We start from the raw sequence: 27,364 nt of genomic DNA, 5'->3' as shown, positions 1-27,364 counted from the left end.
AAACAATGATTCAGGCCCTATATGCATAGTTTATCGGTTCACTAATTTTTCTTCAGTTCATTTACCGTATTCAAGTAGATATAAATCGTACGGTTGGACATTTCCGTCGACTTTGGACATTTTGTACAGGTCCCCGAAGATGACGTCACTAACGTAAACCATCGACTTCGAGCCTGTGTTGATGGTTGGATTTTTGGCCAAAGGTAAAGAAAGCTGGAATAAAATCAGAGCTAAGAGGTTACAGGCTCGGAAAGGTTTCATGCGGGACTGTCCTCGTCAATTTTGTCATCAAAATGGATAGTGATGGGGAAATGGTGTTTGATGGGGCTGATTCTGAGGGAATATCTGACGAAGAAGATGAACTTGCAATGGAAATGGAACCTGCTGAATCCTCGTCAGCACACGATCGTCGCGATGATGAGGATTTTCAATATGAAGTGCTGTCAGCAGACCAGATTGTGCAGTACATGGTCGATTCCATAAAAGAAGTCAACGCAGTTGTTCAGGTACGTACGACTGTATGCCTGGTTTGGGTCTTTCGGTTTCTGTTCATTGTCCGAAAGACATTTCGCATTTACTTCTCATTATGGAAGTGTGGCTCTTGACCTTTTACTGTTTACATTCAGTCGTATTTATGTGAGATATGGAGATATAATAAGGTTCCAGAAACACCAGAAGATTTCTTATGTCTTTGTTTTGTGCTTTATTATAGTAAAATCTGGGGCTCATTTACAAGTTGCTAATTTGCAGCCGTGTTCATGGCAACGTGGGCCTTCATGCAGTTGCACAGATAAGCAGTTAAAACTTAAAAGCATAGGATGGTGCACAAAGAGAAAACTTCTGAAATAAAACTTACTTTCACAAGTAGTACATTCTATGATGATTGAATTTTTCGCAACAATTAAATGTTTTGAAGGGAGAAGAGTTATAAATGAATCACAACACTATTAACACCACAGCACTGATCATAAATTACATTGATGCACATCTGTGTTTCCTGAGTGAGAATATACTTTTTCCGGAAATAACTGTCAGGATTTTCAAGCCTTCTGGACGAGTTGCTCCCAACTTTAGGGTGACAAACAAGAACACATGGTCGACCAGTTAAAACCATATGACTGCAGTGAATTTAACTCTGATGTGTATGCTATGCAGTGTCCACTTGATATGACCCCATTTCTGTCTAAAATATACACATTGGAATTTAAGATTTGTTGCGTCAATGATCGCTTGCCCCGAGTGATAGCCGACAGCGTGTTTTACCTGAGGTCACGTGAGTTTCGCTTGAGGTCGTGGGGGTTTGCGAAAAACAAGCGTGCTTAGCAATCACTGCAGGCCATCTCCAGTGAATCGTGGCTTCCATGTGCTGGTTTTCGAAAGAAAAGGGCAACATATAGAGCGGACACTGCAAAACATACACATCAGACTCAGAGTCAGTTATTTACTGCAATCATGATTGTAACTCGTCAACCACATGTTAACTATTATTGTTTGCAGGGCGCAACTCTTCCACAACACTTGGAAATCTTGACAGAGTTATTTCGGAACATTTTCTTTTGGTTGGAACATTAGCTCGTGAAGTATAACAAATGAATGGCATCAACTGGTTAACTGTAATAGACACATCAGATGGATGAAATATATATTTAACCAACTGTGGTACGTCCAACTCTAATCTAAGTTACTCCAAGTTTCAGTCCTTATACTTATATTTATCGACGGCAGAAGCGCATATCTGTTGGCTGAGCTAAAATGAAGTTGGCGCCTTGTGCGTTTATTTTACCCTGCAGGCTGATTTGGTCATATATTGTGGCTGCTTCCAAAGTTTCAGCCCCCACAAATCTCTGCAATAGGCCGTCAGAGATAATTAATAGACTAGTCCTTAAGTTATATAATTGATAAAGCCATCCAAACTGCTGTAGAATAAACCACTGAACAGGTCACCATGATTTAAGTTTCCCACGCAGTGTTCACAGTATTGCATGATGTGCAGACTCTGTTGTGTTACGTTGGCAAGAATTAGTTTAATAAATGATGCTTGTTACGTTAGATTCATGCAGCAGTTCTGTTTTTTACTCTGTTTTTGTGTCCTCTTATTTTCAGATTCCAACCACCATCACTAGAATATTACTCAACCACTTCAGATGGGACAAAGAGAAACTGATGGAAAGGTAAAGTGTGCTTCCTTTTGACATCAGTGAAGTTTCTGGCATCATTACACAGGGCTTCATATTCATAGATATTATCATTTTGTTTAAATTTACTTATTTCCTGGGGCAGTGTTTGGATAGGCTCGGGATAATGTCTTATACTGTATGATGATAAACTGACCATGTTTGGCTGCAGTATGTTGCAGGAGCTATACAGTAGGTACAGTTATGGACTGGGGGTATTTTAATTTAAAGGCACATAAAGAAAAATCATTCAGTAACAAAATAGATTGTCGAACGAAGGTCATTTAATGATTTATTGAATGATACATGTATAAATATATATGTGAGTGCATGGCATTTGATACATAAGAGACTTACAAAACCGGAGAGCATGAATGTTTTTGATTATAACTAAGAGTAAGAGTAAAGACAGAGGATATTATTATGGCTGTATCGACGGGCGCGGTGGCGCGGTGGTAAGACGTCGGCCTCCTAATCGGGAGGTCGTGAGTTCGAATCCCGGTCGCTGCCGCCTGGTGGGTTAAGAGTGGAGATTTTTCCGTTCTCCCAGGTCAACTTATGTGCAGACCTGCTAGTGACTTAACCCCCTTCGTGTGTACACGCAAGCACAAGACCAAGTGCGCACGGAAAAGATCCTGTAATCCATGTCAGAGTTCGGCGGGTTATAGAAACACGAAAATACCCAGCATGCTTCCTCCGAAAGCGGCGTATGGCTGCCTAAATGGCGGGGTAAAAACGGTCATACACGTAAAATTCCACTCGTGCAAAAACACGAGTGTACGAGGGAGTTTCAGCCCACGAACGCAGAAGAAGAAGAAGATTATGGCTGTATAACTGTAACATAAGCATTAAAATCTTTCGTTCTTTATTTGGTGTTTAACGTCGTTTTCAACCGTTCAAGGTTATATATCGCGACGGAAGCATTAAAATGCCTAGTGCTGATGTGAGAACATTGTCCCAGTTGCAAGCCGCTTTTTTTTTTTTTAATAGTCTGAATTCATTTGCATTGTCAATAACTTGAGACTGCTGGCTTCTTACGGATTTTAATTAACATGCAGTCACTGAGTCAGTAATGAATTTTAGGATTGAGAATTCAGGCATGTAGTGGTAAGGCGTCCGCCCCGTGATCGGGAGGTCGTGGGTTCGAACCCCGGCCGGGTCATACCTGAGACTTTAAAATTGGCAATCTTGTGGCTGCTCCGCCTGGCGTCTGGCATTATGGGGTTAGTGCTAGGACTGGTTTGTCCGGTGTCAGAATAATGTGACTGGGTGAGACATGAAGCCTGTGCTGCGACTTCTGTCTTGTGTGTGGCGCACGTTATATGTCAAAGCAGCACCGCCCTGATATGGCCCTTCGTGGTCGGCTGGGCGTTAACCCCTTCACTGCCACAGTGGGAGTAACTTATATCCGAACGGTCTATGGGAAAGAACTGTGTTTAGAACCCCTACAAGTACTTGGACAGTGGTTACCTCCCATTTAGTTTTCAGAAATGTCCTGAAATGTTGTTGACACAAATCCCACGGATGAGATACGGTTATGGGCGTACGATAAACAGAAAATGACCACGTATTACATACGGGGTGGGCAGTGAAGGGGTTAAGCAAACAAACAAACAAACAAACAAACAAGCAAACAATTTAGGCATGCTTAGCTAGATTCAAATTGAATGTTTCAGTGTTTAGCTGCTACTACGACCAGAATCAAAAACTCCGCTTTCAAGTTTTACTACCAGTACTATGTCACAGTGAAAATAGTTGTAGTAATTTTAGTTGTCACATACTCAGGCTGCTTCAGCTGTTGTGAATTGCAATTCCTAGTGATGAAGTGACACACCCAGTTCAAGTTCATTTTCTTTTGAATTGTGAGTGATGCCAGTTCTCTGCTACAAGTACAATCAGTCATGAGCGGCTGTGTGGAATGATATTAATTTCAGTGTGCTGAGATGTTGTTATTTTTAAATGACTTCCGGGATATCAATAGATTACAGACCTCAGTTGCAGAGGCATGTAATACTCTGTTCAGTATTTATATTTTATATCTTTTTGGGTATCACTATCAGTTATTTTGATGCTTGTTTTGTAACATGCACACAGATAACACATGCATGCTTATATTTGTATAAATTTGTTAAAGTGATAGACCAATACTGTATAATAAATGTGTACACATTTGGCAGCTGATACAGTGAAAGTAAAAGTAAGTGTAGAAGACTGAAGAGGGTTTTGGTGGACAAGTTTGGGTAATACTAATAGAGATTCACTCTGAGATAAAGAGGTGAGGGTTTTGTGTGCCTTCAAATTAATTCATTTTATATTTTCATTATTGCAGGTATTATGATGGAGATCAGGATCGTTTATTTTTAGAGGCTCATGTCGTTAGTCCCCATCGCAGAGAAATGAAAAGGGTGAGCTTTTATTTTTTAATGAATCATTGTACATACCCGGTAGGTAAGGTGTAACGGGGCGGAGATATAGCTCCGTTGACAGCAGCGCTGGCTTTAAAACTAGTCCATAGGTTCGACCCCCACGTTCGGTGAGGAATTTATTTTCCAGAGTCAACTTTGTGCAGACTCTCCTCGGTGTCCAAACACCCCCGTGTACACGCATGTGCATGATAAAGGTCCAAAGTTCACAGCGAGAGTCTCAAGGCTTGGAAACATGAACGCACGTATGCAGAAACAAAGAAGAAAAATAAATTGGGTAGAGCCGTACTGTAGACTGTAGTGTATGGCAGGTCGCTTTCCCAGGGGAGAAAGCAACCCAAATTTTCATGGACGAGGTTATCCTTAAGTATCCTTTTTCTTTGTATGTGATTTTGACATGTCTACAGCCAGTTGATTTTTATTATGCATTATTGATTTATTCCTTCTTAAGTTGCTGTCAAGCGGGTAAATAAAGACCAGTCACTGGTTGAAGTTTATTTTCCTGAAGTCATTGTATAGTTTGCTTTACGACAGAACAAAGATTACCATTGATGACTCTATAAAAATGTGTGTATATTGTGCAGCGTCCAAGATCAGACGCCCAGGACTGTGAAATATGTTGCTACCCTGTTCCGAACACTGTAAGCAAATTCTGCCTTTTCTTCTCTTGTTTGCTTGTTGTCTTTGACATTTTTGACTCCCCTGAGTAATCAGGAGAATCTTAGGAATGAGCAGTGTTAGGCCGTCCGTATACAAACAAACTTAACGTTGGGATTATCTCGGATGTTTATGAAGCTAGAGCTTTGCAACTTTGCACACTTCTAGGGTTTGATGATCTCCCGACATGACCCCAGTTTGGAGTCACAGCGGGGTCCTGTTTGGTTCCTAAAAACTTAAACATTGAGGATTTCTCTGTTTTTGAAGCTAGAGCCTCCAATTCCAAATTTCACACAATTGTAGGTATTGATGATCATATGACACAAATTTGTCTTGTTTTAGACAAATTTAAAAGGTTACAACATGAAAATGTTTGCTGGAGAAGATCATTCAATCCTGTCAATTTGGATGCAACTGGGTCAAAAAAGTGTTATTGTTTATTTTGTGTTATTTTCTTTTTTTCTCTCAAAATTTGGTGGGTATCCAGTATGAGGTTAGTGATGCTGGGAGGTGGGGTAGGGGCAAGTTTGTTTCTGAGATATTCTTAGGATTGAATAACTTGTGTGTGTGTGTGTGTGTGAGCGGGCAGACGTGCTGCGTCTGTTTCAGCGAGTGATTTCTCAAAAAGTCTTGGATGATTTTAGTGCAATTGTGAACTGTAAGTTCATTAGATGTATTTTATGTTTTAAAACACCTGACATTGCAAGGCAATTGTCCTTGTTTTTATAAGGACAGTAAAATCTTGAGTCGAGTTTAAATGAATTGATATGTCAGGTTGCAGAGGATCAAGTTTGGGGCAGTTATAGTAGGAAAAATCAACTTTCTCTTGCACATAATTTTATGAGGGTAGAAGTACTAGAACAGCAAATATTTTTTAATCAGACACAGTGGAACCCTCCTTTCAAGACCTGAAAAATCTGCGCCGCGCCATCAGCGCCAGGTGGATTACCAACGAGGTCTGCAGCCCACTTTTTACATTTAGTCAAGTTTTGACTAAATGTTTTAACATAGAGGGGGGAATCGAGACGAGGGTCGTGTCTGTGTGTGTGTGTAGAGCGATTCAGACTAAACTACTGGGCCAATCTTTATGAAATTTGACATGAGAGTTCCTGGGTATGATATCCCCGGACGTTTTTTTCATTTTTTCGATAAATACCTTTGATGACGTCATATCCGGCTTTTTGTAAAAGTTGAGGCGGCACTGTCACACCCTCATTTTTCCATTAAATTGATTGAAATTTTGGCAAAGCAATCTTCGACGAAGGCCGGGGTTTGGTATTGCATTTCAGCTTGGTGGCTTAAAAACTAATGAGTGAGTTTGGTCATTAAAAATCGGAAACTTCTAATTATAATTATTTTTTTATTAAACGATCCAAAACCAATTTCATCTTATTCTTCGTCATTTTCTGATTCCAAAAACATATACATATGTTATATTTGGATTAAAAACAAGCTCTGAAAATTAAAAATATAAAAATTATGATCAAAATTAAATTTTCGAAATCGTTTTAAAAACTATTTCATCTTATTCCTTGTCGGTTCCTGATTCCAAAAACATATAGATATGATATGTTTGGATTAAAAACACGCTCAGAAAGTTAAAACGAAGAGAGGTACAGTAAAGCACAGCTCAATCGCTACCGCGCCAAACAGGCTCGTCACTTTCGCTGCCTTTTGCACTAGCGGCGGACTACGTTCAGTTTCATTCTGTGAGTTCCACAGCTTGACTAAATGTAGTAATTTCGCCTTACGCGACTTGTTTAATCCTCCAACTGAAATCATCGAGCTGGCCGAAGTTGTCCAAACAACAACAGACGTGAACAGGACATGAAGTTTTAAAAAACTGAAGAGCAAGAAATGTGAGGCATAATCTTACCATCACTATGCCCAAGATAAAGAGGTGACTCTCAAATAGGTGCTCTCCCAGTTTCCGTTGCGAGGATAGCCAATACTGGCTCCTGCAACGTACCCATACCAGATCCAGATCCAGAGAGAAAATTAGGTCTGAAAAAGGAGGAATCTTAAAAATAGGTAAATTTACAGAGGTTAAGTACAAAAAGTTTCAGACAACTGTGCCTTGAAAGGGAGGGAGTGTTATATTGGGGGGGGGGGGGGGGGGCACTGTAATGGGACATGACAAAGGGGTGTTGTATAACTATAAGCATTTGGTTTTCTTGTTTTCATTAATGTTATTTGTTTACATTAGCCTGTTTGCTGCCAGGAAATATTTGTATTCAAAGCGTTACCTGTGTTTATCTGAATTAAAAACTTTCTGTGTGCCCTTGATGTATGATTGAATACACCACATACATACACACACATTGTTTGTTGTTTTTCTTCTGTTGTTGTTTATTGAATGGTTTGTTGCCGGTTAACCCTCTTGCATTTTTAACCCTCTTGCATTCATATTGTTAGACAGCATAAGCCCCTTAGTTTTCTCATTCTTTTCGCATTTTCAAGTAAAATTGCGGCATGTTCTGTAAACATGTATATCAATATGTGACCCTCCACCACGCAATGAGTCGCTTCTCACCATGCGCAGTTCTGGGCTAGCCCTAACAGTAACATACTGTCATACATCCTGGGGGTGTCAAATGTCAATTTTGAGATTTTGCTACAAAGTTATTTTTCAGTCTCTTTTCTACCCACATCTATCACCTGTTAAGCTGAAAATGCCTTAAAAGTTGCATAAAGCACTTTTGAAGCACACTCTACCGGGCGGGGATGTAGCTCAGTCGGTAGCGCGCTGGATTTGTATCCAGTTGGCCGCTGTCAGCGTGAGTTGTCCCCACGTTCGGCGATAGATTTATTTCTTAGAGTCAACTTTGTGTGCAGACTCTCCTCGGTGTCCGAACACCCCCGTGTGTACACGCAAGCACAAGACCAAGTGCGCACGAAAAAGATCCTGTAATCCCTGTCAGAGTTCGGTGGGTTATAGAAACACGAAAATACCCAGCATGCTTCCTCCGAAAACGGCGTATGGCTGCCTAAATGGCGGGGTAAAAAACGGTCATTCATGTAAAATTCCACTCGTGCAAAAAAACCACGAGTGTACATGGGAGTTTCAGCCCACGAACGAAGAAGAAGAAGCAGCACTCTACCCATGTGTTTTTTGTGCGGTTATAGCGCCCTGAAAACATGCCACTTTCACTCAACAATCGCCCCTGTAAAACTTCAAATGGTCTCGTTGATACACACAAGAATGGAAAGGTCTTTGTTCCGAGTTTCAAACTGCGTAGTTTCTATTGGTTAGACCAAAAATATCTGACCAATGACAATATAAATATGGTTGCTAAGGAAAAGGTCTGGGAAAAGGCAAAATTGTTTGAGGCTGTTTTTCTCAAAACTGTCGTTTTGAGGGTTACCTTTTTCACAGGCTTATAACTTGAAAGGTTTTAAATCTTTTGTAAAACGGGTTTCACCATTGGGTAGAGCATCAAAAAATATGTTAGAAAATGTAGAAATAAAAAAATCATGCATTTGTGACAAAAGACTCATTCTGTGGTTGGTGGTGGGCACATATTGTATAGATCTCGATCACTTATTTGAAATAAGACGTCAAACTTTGCATGTACGTGCATGTTTGGATGAACTTTGGTTTGCATGTGATGTTGTGTGTCCAATGTCTACTGTGGATGTTGTTGTCACCAAATATGTTAACAAAAAAGGTATTTTTGAGATTACAGTCCAGTGATTAGCACATAAATATGGTATAGTGTCCAAAACATGCCTCTGTTAGTTGTAGAAAAGCAGTGTCCTACCTGTCGTGTTTCCAAGTAATCCAGAGAGTGTTAATGTCACAATAATGTCACAAATGTTACAATTAAAATAATATTGTCACAAAGCCAGGACATTTCCATAGAAAAACAAGGAAAACTGATCGCCCTCTATAGGCCTTTGCTGTTCTGATGTTCACCAATGTTTACGCGTAAATGCACACGGTGCACACTTACTCGCTCAACAGGCTCAAGAACAAGCGCAAATGTCACAATCATTGTCACCAACAAGGTCGCAAGCATTGTCACCCATGGTGTCACCAACGTTCGTAAGTTGCTACTTCTGTATCGTTCTGAGCATGATCGTTACTGAAACACTGATGCAATCGATAGAGGCCCCTTGCAAAACGAACATTCTCAGGCTGTCTAAAGCTTTGTTGTCCGTAGGTGTCCCCCGCCAAGCACTGTCACATTGGTGACAGATTTTATACCTGCGCATGACCTGGGAACCCATACGATTTCGCGGTATTTTGTACGCATGATTGTCTAGAATACGAACAGTATGTACAGTCAGTGGAAAAAACTACGACGAGAACAAATTCCTAGATCACTTTCCTTCACAAGCGCGTTATGTGCATCCTGAAGCCAATCCAGTATTTGACACATGATTACAATTTTTGTCAGTAAACGTTGAAAGAAGCATTTGTTTTAAATGTATTGGTAAACTTAATTAACGGTGAGACGGAAGCGTGTGAAACATGTTTGAATCATGGATGTTGAGTACGCTAATTTTTCTGAAAATACACCAATTTTGCTTGAGAATAGTCCAAGTGCAAAACGGGTTCCCAGGTCTGCTGCCCTCAGTTTTTACCAGCTCATCTTGTTTGCTAGTTTCTGGTTGATGCTTCCAACACAAAGTTTGTCAAAAAACAAGATATCGGGCAAAGCATGTTGTCTGTTGCACTGAATGCATGTGTTGCATGACGCCACGTTTGCTTCAAGCAGCTAACGGTACCTTGTGATAGTCTTCACTGTCTTCGCAATATCTCCATTGTTATTCTCTGCAACACCTCCAGGCTCAACCATCTAACCATGCATCTTTTTCCGTTTCATAAATATCTATTTCACCAAGTTTTTCTTCCAGTTCTACACCAGTTTAATAAAAAATAAATAAAAAGGCGTTTCGCATGCAATCAAGGTCGCATTGAACAAGTTGTGAATGAATTAGAACAGCGTTATTTTTAGATCTCTCACAACCACACAGACATTTTTCTCCATCTCATAATATGACCATCGTGCCTGGGAAACCCATTTTCTTCCTCTGACCAAGCTATGTTTTGGTGGGTTAACAAGGGCAAGGTCAGGTCTGGTAAGGAAAGTTACTAGCACATGTGGGGCGTTGTGAACAGTAGAGGCATATTTTAGGCTGGGCAGTCGGGGGCGTTACGAATGCAAGAGTGTTAAAGCAAGTTACCCAGGAGGCAGCAAAAGGTTTAACAATGCACTTGTTTCTTTTGAATTGTGTGTGCTGCTGTTTGTGTCCGAGTGGGCGTCTACCTTCATTCCATCATGTTTGCCTGTCCAGCCACGGAGTTGTAGGTCCATGTACCTCTCAGTGTCGGTGTCCATCTGTTCGTGTATGCATGTCTCACACCATACAACAGACGCATCCGCACCTCCATAAGACATTTATGCACATGCACACTCACACACACACAAACACACAGGCTTCTTGCCTCCTTTCATCCTATCTTTCTTAGTCTTATGCAGAGCCTTAGCACCAGTTGCCATGAATGAACTATGCTGACTTGCTATTTCTCTTGGCTGTCTGCGCCTATCCAGGAATTGACAGGCTTGGAGTGCGGCCACAAGTTCTGTTCCAAGTGCTGGGGAGACTACCTGACGTCCAAAATCATCGACGAGGGCATGGGGCAAACCATTTCCTGTGCTGCTTTTGGTTGTGATATCCTGGTGGATGATACTTCCGTCATGTAAGTGCAAATATGAGCTGTCATGGACACTGGGAAAGCAGGCAGATCTTTGGAAAAGTTGGAGACCCTCTTCTCGTCTAGGCATGCACACAAGCGCATGCATTAATTTATTCCTCATACTGTTACCTCATCAGGTAAATACCTGTTATTTGCTACAGGAATGGGAAGCATTCATGACATGAAGCCGTGTCAGTTTGGTAATGAAGTAGCTAATGATAGAGGGCTGTAAGTGTTGTTTGACTGAAAATGAAAAATGTGTTTTTATCACAAATGCGCAGTTTACAATTTTCTGGATTAAGCAATCTGGTAACGGAGTAGTAGTAGACTGGCTGCTCAGAGCCTGAAAGTGAGCTTATTTGATTGTAATCAGTGATCTTTTTTACATTTTTCAGGACACTCATACGTGAGCCCAAGGTGAAGTTGAAGTATCAGCAACTGATCACCAATAGTTTTGTGGAGGTGAGTTTACTTTAAACATTCACGGATGTATTCTTTATGGCCATTCTTTATTCTGTCTCTCTCTTAGTCTTACTCTTTACATCTCTTTATTCTTCTTGTGCTTTGTTTTCTTCTGCTGATTCTCCTTTGGGGTTGGAGGTGTATTGAACTTGAAGGTCTGGATTTTAGTATGGGACATACTTTGATATCAGTAGTATTTGATTTTGAACAGATTTTGATTTGAATTTGATTGCCATATTGGCAACACCAGGAGGGTAGGATTAGAATAATCTTGGGTGGTTTAACATACCTGTGTTGGGTGTTTCAAGCATCTGATGTTTTCGTTTCAGTGTAACCGATTGTTACGCTGGTGTCCGGCGCCGGACTGCGGGCATGCGGTCAAGGTGACCTACCATGATGCCAAGCCCGTCACCTGTGTTTGTGGTCATAACTTCTGGTGAGCTGCTGTTTCTGTTGCTTTTACAATGCTTGTTATGCCCCTTTAGAGTGTGGATCTCCTTTGACTTTGAGGAGTCAGGCTTTGACACTTCTTGTTGTTTTGTATTTGTCTTGTCATGCATTGCCATATTAGTTTTGATTCACACATATGCACATGTAACCTTTTGCTTCACTCCTCTGCCAACATCTGACTTAAAAATGGTTACTTGTCAAGTTCAAGTGGAGGAGAATTATATTCTGTTGTTGGTCAACATTGATGCTTATCCAGTGTACATGTATCAATGTTGACAATGTATCAACTCTCTACAAGTGAAGACTGGTTACGTTACATACCTGTCCAGTTTTCACAAGCTGATTCTGTATTCCTTTGTCTATTTGTCACTTTTTTCAGTACTTTTTATGTACCATACTTTCGGGTTTATAAGGCGCAACGTTTTTCTTTATCTTTTACCCCTGCGCCCTATTTACAAGTATAGCCTTGTTTATGGGTGAAGAATAGCCCAGATGTACCCACATTGCTATGCAAAGAAACATAACACTTTCTCTCTAGTGGTATGCATGTTTTTGCTTCTATGACCTGAACAAAGTTTCCTCTCGGACATCAAAGGCGTGGGTCTCATAGTGAAACAAGTTCATTGACCTTAGGTCACAAGGCCAAACAGCTCTCAGATTGCAGACTCTTTGATCTCACTGCACATTGGGAAGGAAACGTATTTCCAACCTGTGTACTTCCTTTGACTTGCGGGGATTGCGCATTTTACAACAAAGTGCCTCTTAGTCCCGAAGATACTGTATATATGTACTCTCATGGATTATTTTGCTATGACTTGCAAGTAAAAGTACCGTCTCAGATTAGGGTTAAACAATTTTCTTATGAGAAAGAAGAAAGGTGCACTTAGCATGCCGAAGACCGCTAAACAGGCAGCATACTGGCGCAGGAATAAATTGTTCATCCACTTAGATTTGTCACTTCTGTATATTTCAGTTTCGCCTGTGGTGAGAACTGGCATGACCCTGTCAAGTGCGTCTGGTTGCGGAGGTGGATCAAGAAGTGTGATGATGACAGTGAAACTTCAAACTGGATTGCTGCTAATACCAAAGTAAGGAATATCCCCATTCTGGTTGATCATGATACAAACAAACTTGTGCACTCTTCTGTCATCTGTGTATCCCTCTGTCTTACCCTAGTCCCGTCCACTGTGCTATGATGAGCGAACCCTGAAATTGTCATTGCTGCAAGTGCAAGCAAACGGGTGCTTTCCTTTTGCCACCTGTCTCCCTTTACTCTCACTCTTTCACTGTGTCTCGAGTGAGCCCTGCTGATGTCACAAAACTATGTGAAAGAAGCAGTTATACGAACTAGCTTAGTGTGACTTGGGCTAGATTTGCAGGGATGACTTTTCACTGTCGCCCTCAACATAACCGAATTTGTAGAGTGGAAGCAAATAAATACACAATACAGAATATTTTATTGGCCAGTGAAACTAGGAATTTGTCTTAATGTTGCGGTAAAAATAAACGGGTTACACTCACTCACACCCCCCGCGGGTTAGGGGGAAGAATTTACCCGATGCTCCCCAGCATGTCGTAAGAGGCGACTAACGGAATCTGTTTCTCCTTTTACCCTTGTTAAGTGTTTCTTGTATAGAATATAGTCAATTTTTGTAAAGATTTTAGTCAAGCAGTATGTAAGAAATGTTAAGTCCTTTGTACTGGAAACTTACATTCTCCCAGTAAGGTCATATATTGTACTACGTTGCAAGCCCCTGGAGCACATTTTTGATTAGTGCTTTTGTGAACAAGAAACAATTGACAAGTGGCTCTATCCCCTCTCCCCCCTTTCCCCGTCGCGATATAACCTTCGTGGTTGAAAACGACGTTAAACACCAAATAAAGAAAGAAACACTCACTCACACTGAAACACAGTCAAGCTTAAGCACCGAATCAACAGGCTATATTAAAAGATACATGCTAAAACATCAATCCTGTGAACAAGAAAGCTGGTGAGCCACAATGCCACATGAATCATTGAAATACAATCGAACAGTCTAAAAGGTACCTGTTACAGTATCATGTGCTGATATGTATGTTGATGTCCATCAGGAGTGCCCTAAGTGTCACGTGACAATAGAGAAGGATGGCGGATGTAACCACATGGTGTGCAAGAACCAGAACTGCAAGGCCGACTTCTGCTGGGTCTGTCTAGGGCCATGGGAGCCACATGGTTCATCCTGGTACGTGCCATTTCTGCTTTGTACACTTGTGTTCACCTGGCTGGTGTTGTTTTCGCTCAGAAGATCTATAGTGACTTCATGGTGGCTAGTTGTTTTTTGTTTATTTTTGTTTATTGTTTTTTTTTCTTCGCTATTTTAACATTTAATTTATTTTATTTTTTCCGATTTGTGCAATCCACGAATATTGAATAAGGTGGCTAGGTTGTTTGCCTACAGACTATCATGTGCTTCACTTTTTAGTGAATCCAAGATACTGAGGATGATAATTTTGTCCATAGTTTTGAAATGGTAACATTGGGTGTGTTTAAATCTATGCGTGTGTGTGTGGGGGAGGGGGGAGGGAGGAGGAGAGATACAGCACCAATTATATGATTCATTCTTGTGAGGATCTTGTAAGTGGCTTGCTTGTAATCAACTTTCTGTTATTTCAGGTACAACTGTAATCGCTACAATGAGGATGACGCCAAAAAGGCCAGAGACAACCAAGAGGTGAGAATATAAAAAAAGGTTATGTTACTATTGTGAATGTGATTAGGATAGAGAAAACAATTTGGAAAGACAAAATTGCTGATAAAAATGCTGAGGAGCAGTAACTGCTGTGATACAATGTCACTTTTCTGTTGGTGTGGTCTAAAATGTTACCAGATTATGTGTGTACATTTTATCTTCGATGGATGAAAGAATTTACCTAAATTATGGGTTGTATAAATAACTATAATGTTAAATTTCACGTACAGCACAGTGAAGCAAAAATTTAGAGATGTTGATGGTGCCTGGGTTAAAAATAAAACTACCAAGTTCTTTTTCAGAAGTCGCGCTCAGCGTTGCAGCGCTACCTGTTCTACTGTAACCGCTACATGAACCACATGCAGAGTCTCAAGTTTGAACACAAGGTTAGTGAGCAACAGAGAAGGCTGCTGTTTGACAACAGTACTTTTGGTATGTCTGTCATAGCAGTTCTCATGAGTATTATAATTTTGCATCTGTTTTAAATGTAATCGTGATTTTAATGTTGACTTGAAGAAAAGACGAGAAGAAATAGAATTGGGCTATGGTTTGAAGGAACTAATAAAAAGATACCTTCATACACATTGTCAGCATTTTTACAGTCGCGGGGTATCGGCGAACCTACTGTCTTGGTGGAAAAAAAATGCAGTGCATTCAGTTTCATTAGAGTTGTGACAGATTGACCAACTGAATTTAATTAGGTTTTTGTTGATATCAGTTTTTCTGTTAACTGTCCTGCATAATACCAGAGAACCATATGTACTTCTTCTGATGTATAGTGCCTTGTTCTGAATTTAGATAGACACAGTATCAATATTATCGCATGTGTCGTTTCAGAGCTCAAATAGTTCCCAGGGAACAAAGGGGTGAACCATGTGTCTTTTATTTGCTTCAGTCGGAATGTCTGACTGGATCATTTTGTGGGTGCATGTTTTTGGGTGCCTTGCTTATGTCAAATTTTCAGAGAAGCCTTGTAAAATCTGTAGGCTTGCTAAGCTCTTATGTAGTTATGTGGTCTCTTGTAGGTCTTTGTATTACAAAGTACATGTACATTCCTTTTGGTGTAAGCTTTCATAGTTAGCACCTTAGGTCTGTGCCCGTTTTAAGAGCGTCCATCAACTTAACCATAGGGCAGTAATCAACAGCCTAGCTGCTTCCTGTTGAGACTTCACATCTAATTTTGTGAGTGTCAGTTTGAATTCAGCAAAACACTCTCACTCTCTACAGGAATTCTTCAGATAGTTGACCAGATTTGGTCAACTATTTGACTAGCAATTTCCTCCAGATTTGGTAAACTATACAGAATGTTGATTTGTATTACCAAGTGAAGGGATCCTCTTGTTCCTTGTAAGACCCTGGACAGATCTGTGGTGGTCAACTCCACTGTGTGCACGTGGAAGGAAGGGCAGTAAGCACGGTAGCTTGACCTCTCCCGTTGGGTGATGTTTCAGCTGTACACAGCGGTGCGAGGCAAGATGGAGGAGATGCAGCAGCACAACATGTCGTGGATCGAGGTGCAGTTCCTGAAAAAGGCCGTGGACATCCTGTGCTTGTGCCGCCAGACGCTCATGTACACCTACGTCTTTGCCTTCTACCTCCGCAAAAACAACCAGTCCATCATCTTTGAGGTGAGTGTTGCCGGGTTGAGGTGGATTTGATCAGTAAACTTCCCGCTGGTGTACAGCCGTATTTGTACAGTATTTGCCTACAGGCAGGTTAGTTGATGTGTGGATCACAGGTTTGAACAGTTATTGCATTCCATATGTTTGCCTGCTTTCTCATCAGTTTGCATCTTCATTATCTTGCTGCCAGAATTGGTCAACTATTTGACTAGCAATTTACATAAAGGTGTGTGTGCTAGCGCTACCCTATCTTCACTGTTAATATTAAAAAAAAATATATTTACATTCTTTAGAATATTGAATCTAGCACCAGGCATCTGATATAAATGATGCATGTGTGTAACAGGATAACCAGAAGGACCTTGAGAACGCAACAGAGCAACTATCTGAGTACCTGGAGAGAGACATCTCATCGGACATGCTGCAGGATATCAAACAGAAAGTGCAGGACAAGTACAGGTAAGTTTACTTTCTGAAAATTGAAACATCAAAACAGCTCATTTCTTTTTCTTCTGCTGTTTGGGCTTTGTTTGTTTGTGGATATGGTTGTTGTGTATGGAAAGGATGTGTGAGATATAATTTTCATTTGGAACTAGCTTTTGTTGGATATTTGGGGGAAAAAGAACAAAGACTTTCTGACTAGACACAAAAAAAAGAGTATGGCTGCCCAAAATGGCATGGAAAAATAACGATCATACACGTAAAATCCCACTGATGAAAAAAACATGAGTGTAGGTGGGAGTTTCAGCCATGAATGCAGAAGAAGAAGAAGTTGTGTTTTTAAGCATGATATCTTCATCGTTATTACATAAACTGTGAGATGTAGGCTGGAAAAATACCAGAAAAGGACAAGCACACACATGCACACACACACACACAGAAAGATAAGAAATTGAAAGAGGACCAGAAGGCAAATAGCAGTATTCGAAGGATGGGTACTTTTACAGATATCTTTATTATACTTGTCAACATCTTCCGATTTTTGTGCACCTCTCTTGTTTTGTTGTTTTTGTTTTCGGTTTTTTGACTCACATGCGAAGCAAAAGTGAGTCTATGTACTCACCCGAGCCGTCCGTCCGTCCGTCCGTCCGTCCGTCCGTCCGTCCGTCCGGACGTCCGTCCGGAAAACTTTAACGTTGGATATTTCTTGGACACTATTCAGTCTATCAGTACCAAATTTGGCAAGATGGTGTATGATGACAAGGCCCCAAAAAACATACATAGCATCTTGACCTTGCTTCAAGGTCAAGGTCGCAGGGGCCATAAATGTTGCCTAAAAAACAGCTATTTTTCCCATTTTTCCCATTTTCTCTGAAGTTTTTGAGATTCAATACCTCACCTATATATGATATATAGGGCAAAGTAAGCCCCATCTTTTGATACCAGTTTGGTTTACCTTGCTTCAAGGTCAAGGTCACAGGAGCTCTTCAAAGTTGGATTGTATACATATTTTGAAGTGACCTTGACCCTGAACTATGGAAGATAACTGTTTCAAACTTAAAAATTATGTGGGGCACATGTTATGCTTTCATCATGAGACACATTTGGTCACATATGATCAAGGTCAAGGTCACTTTGACCCTTATGAAATGGGACCAAAATAAGGTAGTGAACCACTAAAAGTGACCATATCTCATGGTAGAAAGAGCCAATAAGCACCATTGTACTTCCTATGTCTTGAATTAACAGCTTTGTGTTGCATGACCTTGGATGACCTTGACCTTGGGTCAAGGTCACATGTATTTTGGTAGGAAAAATGTGTAAAGCAGTTCTTAGTGTATGATGTCATTGCTAGGTTTAGTTATTTGACCTTGACCCTGAAGTTCAAGGTCATGTAAAGGTCAAGGTCAAGCATGTGAGTCGTATGGGCTTTGCCCTTCTTGTTTCAAGGTGATTTAGGGGTTAGCATAGATGTCCAGACGTAGACAGACCTGCCTACCCTTACGATTTGGGCGTAATTTACTATGATTGTTCACCCAAACTACGCCACCACGCTTTCCACAATGGAAGTACGATTATTAAGAAACCAAAAGAACGATTTTCGCATGTAATCTCGATGTAAATCCGATCTGTAGTGTTGCTCTCCCAGAGCTTGCGTATGCACCTGCGCGAGATCGTTTGGGCAATATCTGGTCATTTACGGTTTGTTCAGCCACATACAAGATAGACGACGCCGTTTGCATTACAATGAATCAGCAACGCATGGAAAATCTGAGTCCCCATGAGACTGACAAGGAAGCTGGTCACAGTGGTGGTAAAAGGATTGCTGTGAAAAAGAAGAAAGCTATTCAAAGAAATACAAAGGCAGCTAAATGGAATCGTGGCCATGCCTTGGACCTTAATCAAAAGGACCAAAGCACGTCTTGTGTTCCCTTTGCCACAGTGACTTTTCGTGTGCACACGGTGAAAAATATGACTTGTGCATAGCACATCGGGACAAATTATAAGGATGCAGTAACTGAAGAGAGCTCATGGAAACCAAAAGACGTTCGAATTACCTGTTTATCAGGAAGTCTGAGTCGAGTGATACAGTAAGAAAACTGGAGGGAGAAATTGTCCGAGCAGAAGTGACAATGTGCGAAATGATTGCCGAATGGAATCTTGATATTACCGTATTTGACGGACTACAAGCCGCGACTTTTTTTCAAAAAAAATCGCATAGCGGCTTATAAAAAGATGCGGCTAAAACGTTACCTAAACTTGAATAGCATTCACCTAATGGAAGTCGCCGCGGATTTTCATTTCGCTCCATTAGCGATTACCTGTACTTTATTAGCTCTCTACTCAAGACTCGGCGCTTTTCTCTTTCTTTTGCGAATCTTCGTTTGTCAACAAGTCGTCGTGACAAGATAGCGTACAGAGAAACACCGGATGTATCAGGATCTCGCGCGCGCGCGCGAGATTTTGTTTTTTTGTGTCTCGCGATAGTTGGAGAAGCGAGAGCCGCCATGTTGTGTTTTCGTCTGCTCGAAATGTGCGCAAAAGTCGTAATCATCCCAAAAAAGCTTATGCCGGGCGGGACTACATGTGTGTGTTGGTTACAAATTGTGTGTGTGATATTTTTCTACAAACTTTTTCACTTTTCTTCTTTGTTTCACTTGTTTATTCTCGGAGCCGATTTGGCCAAATACCGTACTTTCGTTTGCCTGGTTGTTTTGATTGATTGACACAATCTGATTATATTTTTTTTGACGGCGGCTAATATAGTGACGCGGCCTATACGTGGCTCCTCCCAATTTTTGAGTCACTTGAGAAAAAGTGACTATGTAATCGGTCAGTGTTAGTCTGTCCGGCCGGCAGTCCGTAGACACCACCTTAACGTTGGACTTTTCTCGGAAACTATCAAAGCGATCGGGCTCATATTTTGTTTAGTCGTGACCTCCAATGACCTCTACACTTTAACGATGGTTTCGTTGACCTTTGACCTTTTTCAAGGTCACAGGTCAGCGTCAAAGGAAAAATTAGACATTTTATATCTTTGACAAAGTTCATCGGATGTGATTGAAACTTTGTAGGATTATTCTTTACATCAAAGTATTTACATCTGTAGCCTTTTACGAACGTTATCAGAAAAACAAGGGAGATAACTAGCCTTTTCTGTTCGGCAACACACAACTTAACGTTGGGCTTTTCTCGGAAACTATAAAAGTGACCGGGCTCAAATTTTATGTGAACGTGACTCATTGTGTTGTGAATAGCAATTTCTTCCTGTCCATCTGATGCCTCATATAATATTCAGAACTGCGAAAGTGACTCGATCGAGCGTTTGCTCTTCTTGTTTTTTTAAAAGTCGGGGGTGCGGTTTATAAAACAGTGCGTCTTGTAATCCGTCAAATACGGTACACCTTCTTCCACCAGATTACTCTTTTTGGCTTGGCTCATTACACCTTGTACTTTGGGGGGTAGGCAGGTCTGCGTAGAAGACATTCTGCATGGTACAGAAAGAAGGGAAACGGATGAACAGTTAGTTTCTTGTGACTGATGGAAGCAAATGTACCAAGGTGGAAAAACAATCATTCTTGCCTGACGTTGCAGGTACTGCGAGAGCCGTCGCAAGGTGCTGCTAGACCATGTTCACGAGGGCTACGAGAAGGATCTGTGGGACTACCAGGACGCCAATTGTTAATGACAGGAAGTGCCGTGCCGTGCCAACCCTTGCACACTCTTTTGTGCAGTGCTGAATTTGGAAGTTGGCCCTCTCCTCCTCTTTCCTTACCTTTCTTTTCTTTCTTTTCCCCTCTGTCTCTTTTTTTGTTTATTTCACCTGACCAACCTGTAACCGTAGAGTCAAATCACCCCTTTCTCCCCTCATTTCTGTGTTTGTGCCAACATTTTTTTTTCTTTACAATTACTGTACTGTGTACAGTAAGCAACTGCCTTACTGGGCCTTCGGGTGACCTCCCTTCCTTGGTCAGTGAAGGGTTGGAATGTCAGTTGTCAATTTTTTTAATTTAAAAAAAAAATTATTTTTAAATGTTGGTTTCTGAAGAAAATGTGAAAAGTTTCTTCAGGGACAGGATTTTGTTGAGATGAACTTGCAGAAAAAAGCAAAGTTCATTTCCAGAGGTTACAGCCCATGAACTGATAACAGATTTTACTCCTCTGGCAGAGAAACAGGACTGGAACAGAAAAAGAAAATAAGAAATACCAGTTGTAGGATTGCATTGATTTACTTTTTTGTTTTTTTCACGTTACTGAAACTGCTTGGTTTGAAAATTAGACATAATGACCAGATATAAAAATATAAAAATCATACTGCCTATAAGTGAAAAAGAGTAAAAAGATAAACACTCTCCAAGTCTAGTTTTGTGTTTTTCTGCAATAATGTGAAAAATGCCTGTTATTAATGAAATAAAAATACGCTGATAAGAATGGACTCCATCTTGAATAATTTGTATTTTTGCTGTTTAAAATTGTTTCTCCTCCATAACTTTGACACTTCACAGTATATTTAATGCTCACACCAATGCATACTTAAGTATGATTTCAAAAGCAACAGTAAAAAAAACTATGGAAACTGTAGAAGTTATTTTTACAATCCAGGGTAGTATGTTCCCTTTCTAATTGAAAGTCATTGAAAGGAACAGATTTATAAACATCCGTTTAGTTAGTTCTTTGTTGTGTGAATGATTTGTATGTGTTAAATTTGTGAGGTACTAGTTTTAACTCCCTGAAATTATATACGGGGTCTGGAATTTTTTTTAAAATCTTTTGAGTTCAGATGGTGAAATTGGTTAGTTTACAGTTACCAGAGCTGCCAACTGTTATGCTTTCAGCGTAGCATGCAATGTTTTTAGACAAATTGCTATGCCAAGCATAGAATTGCTATGCTCAAACAAATAATCTCAAGCATGCAACTGTTTGTTCTTTCTTGTGAGTCCTGGCACTCATTTCTGATTCTCACTCGGTGTAGCGGTCACAATTTAATTTACACTGAAAAGTGACACCCCATGGCCATTATGTTTCTTTTTTCTAAATAAACTTTGTAAAAATGTATATAATCTTGCACGAAATAGCGTACACGTGAATGCAAATACATTTTAGACAATGCTACAGTATTACACCATTTGCTATGCTGAAATTTCCAAACAAATGTAAATTGCTACACTTGAGGTTTCCCAAGGGTTGGCAGCTCTGAGTTACACAAATCGTGACTTTCTTTCCAAATTTGATTTGATTAAATCCTACTCAAAAGTTGAAGAATGTATCTTTTCCTTAAGTTCCGGGGGGGGGGGGGGGGGGTGTATAGTAGTAATAGGGCTGAGGTTATACATCCTGCGAAGCATGTCTGGTAAGCGCCTCTATTTGGTCACATTGTATTTCAAGGCGTAGTCTGCTTGAGGAAGAAAGAAATGTTGTCTAAGTACTATATTTTGAGGGCAGTATTCCTAGAGTACACAGAACTTACTTTAGTAACAGTCCGTTGTCATTTTTCTCTTATTTTTCCGTGTCATCTGCAGTGAAATTGCTTGATATATCAAGTATGAAGAAACTTTATATGTCACATGTTCAAATGTGATTTTGTGTCAGGAACCTGTGTGATCTGTATGTTTAGCGAGTGGCTGTTGATGGTTTAAGACCTGAACACGCAGAGAGAGAGAGAGAGTGCGTGTGTGAATGATTATGTTTATCAAATGTTCACGTAGAGCCCAATGCAGTTGTGTGTGGCATGTGATTTCTACTTTTTATTCCGACCTTATTCTGCTGCCATCATGTGTGCCACTCTTGAATTGCGACTGCTAGCAGTGGAAATGATTGTAACTTTTCCCCCCTTTTTATATTTAGTCAAGTTTTGACTAAATATTTTAACATCGAGGGGGAATCGAAACGAGGGTCGTGGTGTATGTGCGTGTGTCTGTCTGTGTGTGTGTGTGTGTGTGTGTAGAGCGATTCCGACTAAACTACTGGACCGATCTTTATGAAATTTGACATGAGAGTTCCTGGGTATGAAATCCCCGAACGTTTTTTTCATTTTTTTGATAAATGTCTTTGATGACGTCATATCCGGCTTTTCGTGAAAGTTGAGGCGGCACTGTCACGCCCTCATTTTTCAACCAAATTGGTTGAAATTTTGGTCAAGTAATCTTCGACGAAGCCCGGACTTCGGTATTGCATTTCAGCTTGGTGGCTTAAAAATTAATTCATGACTTTGGTCATTAAAAATCTGAAAATTGTAAAAAAAAATAAAAATTTATAAAACGATCCAAATTTACGTTTATCTTATTCTCCATCATTTGCTGATTCCAAAAACATATAAATATGTTATATTCGGATTAAAAACAAGCTCTGAAAATTAAATATATAAAAATTATTATCAAAATTAAATTGTCGAAATCAATTTAAAAACACTTTCATCTTATTCCTTGTCGGTTCCTGATTCCAAAAACATATAGATATGATATGTTTGGATTAAAAACACGCTCAGAAAGTTAAAACAAAGAGAGGTACAGAAAAGCGTGCTATCCTTCTTAGCGCAACTACTACCCCGCTCTTCTTGTCAATTTCACTGCCTTTGCCATGAGCGGTGGACTGACGATGCTACGAGTATACGGTCTTGCTGAAAAATGGCATTGCGTTCAGTTTCATTCTGTGAGTTCGACAGCTACTTGACTAAATATTGTATTTTCGCCTTACGCGACTTGTTTTTCTTCTCTGCTTTGACAACAATAAACAACTTTTTGTCTCAGACTTGGTGATGATGGATTGTGTGACATGATTGGTTCTCTTCAGAGCACATGTGTATATATCTATTTTATGCATGAATGGATCTAAAAGCTGGGTTTGTTTTGCTGTATTTTACGATTTTTTTCTTCTCATGGATTAAAAGCGTTTGTACAGGTTTTGTTGACGTATGTGTTATATGTCAAAACATTTTGGCTACCTTGTCACTAATGTGTGAAATGTATGGTATACTTTTGTTGTTGCTATTTATGTGTATTATAGTTGTTGGGCGTTCATACGTTTCATTTCTTCTTTTTACGTTTGCGTATGTTGGAAAAACACCTTTTTTCCAGATCAAAACTTTCTTCTGAAGGGACTGGCACAAAACTGTTGACTAGTTGGAAGTGAATATTTTGTGTGTGCTATGTTTTCAGCTCTGCTTTTCAAGCTTGAAAGTAGGGATTTCCCATTGCTTATTTAATGCTAATAGTGTTTATAAATGTGTGTTTGCGAGGAGAAGCTGAAGCCATACTGACAAATGTGATTTGTTTTTGAAAAGCTGAAAACAGTATACACATTCGTTTGCCTGGGCTACCTGAACTTGTATTTGGAGCTTTTTATTGTTGAAAAAACGCGAGAGTCAGGCCGCAATTTTTCTGCAGCAGCTTTATGTTAAGTCGTGTCATAATCAAGAATTGCTAGTCATTTTGCCGGTCAGTCCACTGTCCGTTTGAGGTACTTGGGCAATCAAGGGAATAGACAGATGACTTGCAACTCTTAATTAAGACACAGCTTTAGAATGTAAGTCCGAGTGTGTAATGGTTACCCCACCACACGACACAGTACTCAAACCTTTCTAATCATTTCAGTGTTTAAATAGCATGCCTGAGTAATTGAAACATGTGTATAATTGATTTCTTTTATTCAATGTGGTCGTGTTGACCCTAAAAAGCATCCAGTGTGCATAATAGTTTGTTTTCTGCTAGGTTTGAACTTTGGATATTTGCCAACACTGTTGTAATTGTAAGAGAGATTTTGTTGTTTTCCAAGTGAGAAGTATCAGATTGCTTCTAGTGGCCTTAAAAACAATAGCAAGGCTGCAACAAGCAGATAATAAAACTCGCATATCTAATTAGTTTTTCTAGCTTGTTTATTTGACTTGCATGGGTGACTTACATTTGCAGTACAGTAGTACCTGCCATATCCGGTCACCCATTAGTCATTGCAAAGGTGACCGCAAATATCAGGTGGCCGTTCATTACAGGCCCCCTCCTCCTCCAAAAAAACCCCAAAAACACGATCAAGTTTTCATGAAGAAAAGAAAGCGATCATCCACGAGCCGCCGATTCATTGTCTCTGTTAGTTTTGCTTTCGTTTATACATCTTAATTATTTGCGTGTTTAACTCGATCGTCCTGGCTAAGCTATTGTTTCGTATGTTTCTATGTGTGTTGTTTGGATTATTATATATGTATTTGAGTGTCAGATAAACAAGTGTTTCAAACTCACATCAGCTGTGATCGATCCGGAAGTGACTGCCGTAAATGTACATGTATGCGCATGTCTGTATTTACAGTTTGCGCATGCGTAAGTATTCATGTCGTCTGCTCGTGCTGTGCCGTCTGTGCACACAACACACACACACACCACAGGCGCTCGCCCGCGAAAGTGACAAGTGGCCGTTAAGTGGCCGCTCCTGTCGAGTAAGAGGGGCACCTTAGGGCAAAAATCAGTGACCGTTGACCACGTCAGACAGGTTAACGGCCATTAAGAGTCAATTATAGAAGGAAAACTCATTAGTCATGGGAAAGCTGGCCGCTCCGGGCAGGTTCACGCCCACGAAAGGGCCGGAAATGGAAGGGACTACTGTACATACATAATCTGCGCAGAACACGTTTAAAGGGTAGTTAATGTTGCATAGGGTCCTTGTTTACACATGCTGTAAGGAATGAGTGAGAATAAAATGTCGAAGAAAGGATGGTACATGTAACAATATTTACTCTAAATCCTTGATGAAGATTCACAAACAGCAGTTTATCATCGGCTCCACATTTTTAAGCAATTTTATTTTTCAAATATATTTTGAATTACAACAGTTTGGCAATGTTTGTGAAGGTTCACCACAACACAAAACCACATTTAAAGCTGACTAAAAACGTGGAAAATCTTACGAATCGACTTTACAAGCATGTACATGAATTTTTAGTTCAGGGATGAAAATGCCATCAGAAATTCCTGTATAAGCAATCGATTTCCTGATAGCTTTCCTGGTCTTTACACCACATAGGACATCAATATCATATGTTAAACCCTTCAAAAAACAACTCGGCAACTATGCAGATTTTCCTGATTTTGTCACATTCTCCACTTTCATCCTTGCTAATTTGTGACTGCTTAGGTTTATTGTTCTTTTGCATACAACTGTCAGTGAATTTCCAACACAGCAGAAGTGTATAAGGGTTTAGCAGATTGCGTAAAATGTGGTTATTTGTAGCATTGGGTGAGCGGATAGACTGTGTTTTTCAGTGCAAGTCGGTCAGAACAACATTATCACCTTGTAAATCACGAATAAAATATTTTTAACACGTTTGCTTTGTGGTTGTTTGAAAAGGTTTTTTGTGTGTGGGATAGACAAGTTGTCAATCATGGCAGGTTATCTAGCGGTTACCTCAAAGAGAGAGAGTGCTCCTTGCGACCAGGGGTGGGGTGGTGTGCCCAACTGTGTAGGTGTAGGACCCAAGTGCTGGGTCCATTGGTTCAAATTTCAAACAAAGCTTTATCGGCACACTCCGAAAATATAACTGTAAAGTTTGTATGGGTCGACACTTGCTCTGTATCCACCTGTTTCAGGCACACCCCTTTGAAGTGACTGGTCTGTAATGCCACGTGGGAAAGTTTGCCTCAATAAAAGCAAGAGTATTCACTCTTTCACAACCCATACAAACCTGATTGAGTCATTTCCCAACATCATCTACTTCAACCAGTACCAGAGCACTGCGCTTTGGTTCGCACCCAGTTGGGCGCTTTTTCATGTACACCGGTGACCCCTGTTCTCAAAAAGAAAACACAATGCATAGGAGTGATTTTAATCGCACAAGCATGAAAGGTTGATGATGCTTTTGTCACTCTTATGCATGCTTGCGTTGGAATAATTATGTGTCTTCCTGTCCATTGATCCGTTAGGAGAAAAAAAATGAAACTCATTTGAAACAACTATTGGAAGCAAGTGATTCATGCCATTGGATTAAAATGCTCAGTGAACAGATTATCTAAATGATATGCTTTACGACTGCTTTTCCCCTTAGTTTCTATGAAATTATTAAAAGGCTTATACAGTGGAACCCCTTTTTAAGACTTCCTAAAAATCGGAGAAAATCAGGTCTGAAAATGGAGGTACATAGACTCAATGCTGGGTCTATGGAAAGAAAATATAAAAATGTAAGGTCTTTGAGAGGGGGGGGGGGGGGGGGTTGTTAAATCAGGGAATTTAAAAAAGGGGTTCCACTGTGTATCAACTTTGACCTACCTGTGATTCTTCAAGATGCAGGTCTTTGGGTTGAATCCTTTCTTGCTGATGAAAGCAAGAACTTCATCTCCATGTTCTCTACATTTATAAAATGTTTTGCTTCTGTTTCTACTTTGGTGTTTTTTGTCAGCCTTGCTTGAAGTTGAGTATATATGAGAAAATGCTGAATTTATATTATTATTTGAGAGAAAAAAAATTGTGTTTGTGCATGACTCTTAATTTGCCTTTTCCGATGATGATGTTTCATTTTGTTGAGCATTTTATGCAACTTTGGCAAGCTTCTCCCCTTGTCCCTTTTTTAAATTTTTTTAATATAGGAAGCGTTCAGTTCCGTTAGGAGGATGTATATTTGTTACAGCCCTGTTCATTTTCCAACAGATGAATTAATTGTGTAAAGATATTGATCAGTGATATCACACTTTGATAATATGGCAAATTAAAACTGTGTCAAACTTTA

At 40.1% G+C, this 27,364-nt stretch overlaps 1 protein-coding gene across 3 annotated transcripts; it reads left to right on the top strand.

Moving 5' to 3' along the window:
• On the top strand, positions 1 to 27,364 carry LOC138976887 (E3 ubiquitin-protein ligase arih1-like). 3 transcript variants are annotated; one of them, XM_070349786.1, is made up of 15 exons: positions 1 to 506; positions 2,104 to 2,171; positions 4,504 to 4,579; positions 5,182 to 5,238; positions 9,219 to 9,299; positions 10,813 to 10,961; positions 11,354 to 11,420; positions 11,750 to 11,856; positions 12,844 to 12,958; positions 13,962 to 14,092; positions 14,524 to 14,581; positions 14,905 to 14,985; positions 16,051 to 16,227; positions 16,568 to 16,680; positions 20,257 to 27,364. In XM_070349786.1, the coding sequence occupies exons 1-15, from the start codon at positions 294 to 296 to the stop codon at positions 20,345 to 20,347; spliced, it is 1,584 nt and encodes a 527-aa protein (XP_070205887.1). In that variant the 5' UTR covers positions 1 to 293; the 3' UTR covers positions 20,348 to 27,364. The 3 variants fall into 3 exon arrangements, with proteins under 3 accessions (XP_070205887.1, XP_070205879.1, XP_070205892.1); XM_070349778.1 differs by having other exon boundaries at positions 3 to 506; positions 14,902 to 14,985; XM_070349791.1 differs by lacking the exon at positions 9,219 to 9,299 and having other exon boundaries at positions 7 to 506; positions 14,902 to 14,985.

The sequence above is a fragment of the Littorina saxatilis genome, linkage group LG1 (genome assembly GCF_037325665.1).
Source record: "Littorina saxatilis isolate snail1 linkage group LG1, US_GU_Lsax_2.0, whole genome shotgun sequence".
NCBI classification, from domain to species: Eukaryota; Metazoa; Mollusca; class Gastropoda; order Littorinimorpha; family Littorinidae; genus Littorina; species Littorina saxatilis.
Note: the sequence above shows the minus strand (reverse complement) of the source record. Positions and strands in the feature narration are given on the sequence as shown.

Coding starts and splice junctions, on each gene's coding strand:
- LOC138976887 (XM_070349778.1), top strand. CDS start 294: ATGGATAGTGATGGGGAAATGGTGTTTGATGGGGCTGATTCTGAGGGA. Junction 11,857..12,843: donor GTTTGTGGTCATAACTTCTG/GTGAGCTGCTGT, acceptor TGTATATTTCAG/TTTCGCCTGTGGTGAGAACT. Junction 14,986..16,050: donor GTCTCAAGTTTGAACACAAG/GTTAGTGAGCAA, acceptor GTGATGTTTCAG/CTGTACACAGCGGTGCGAGG.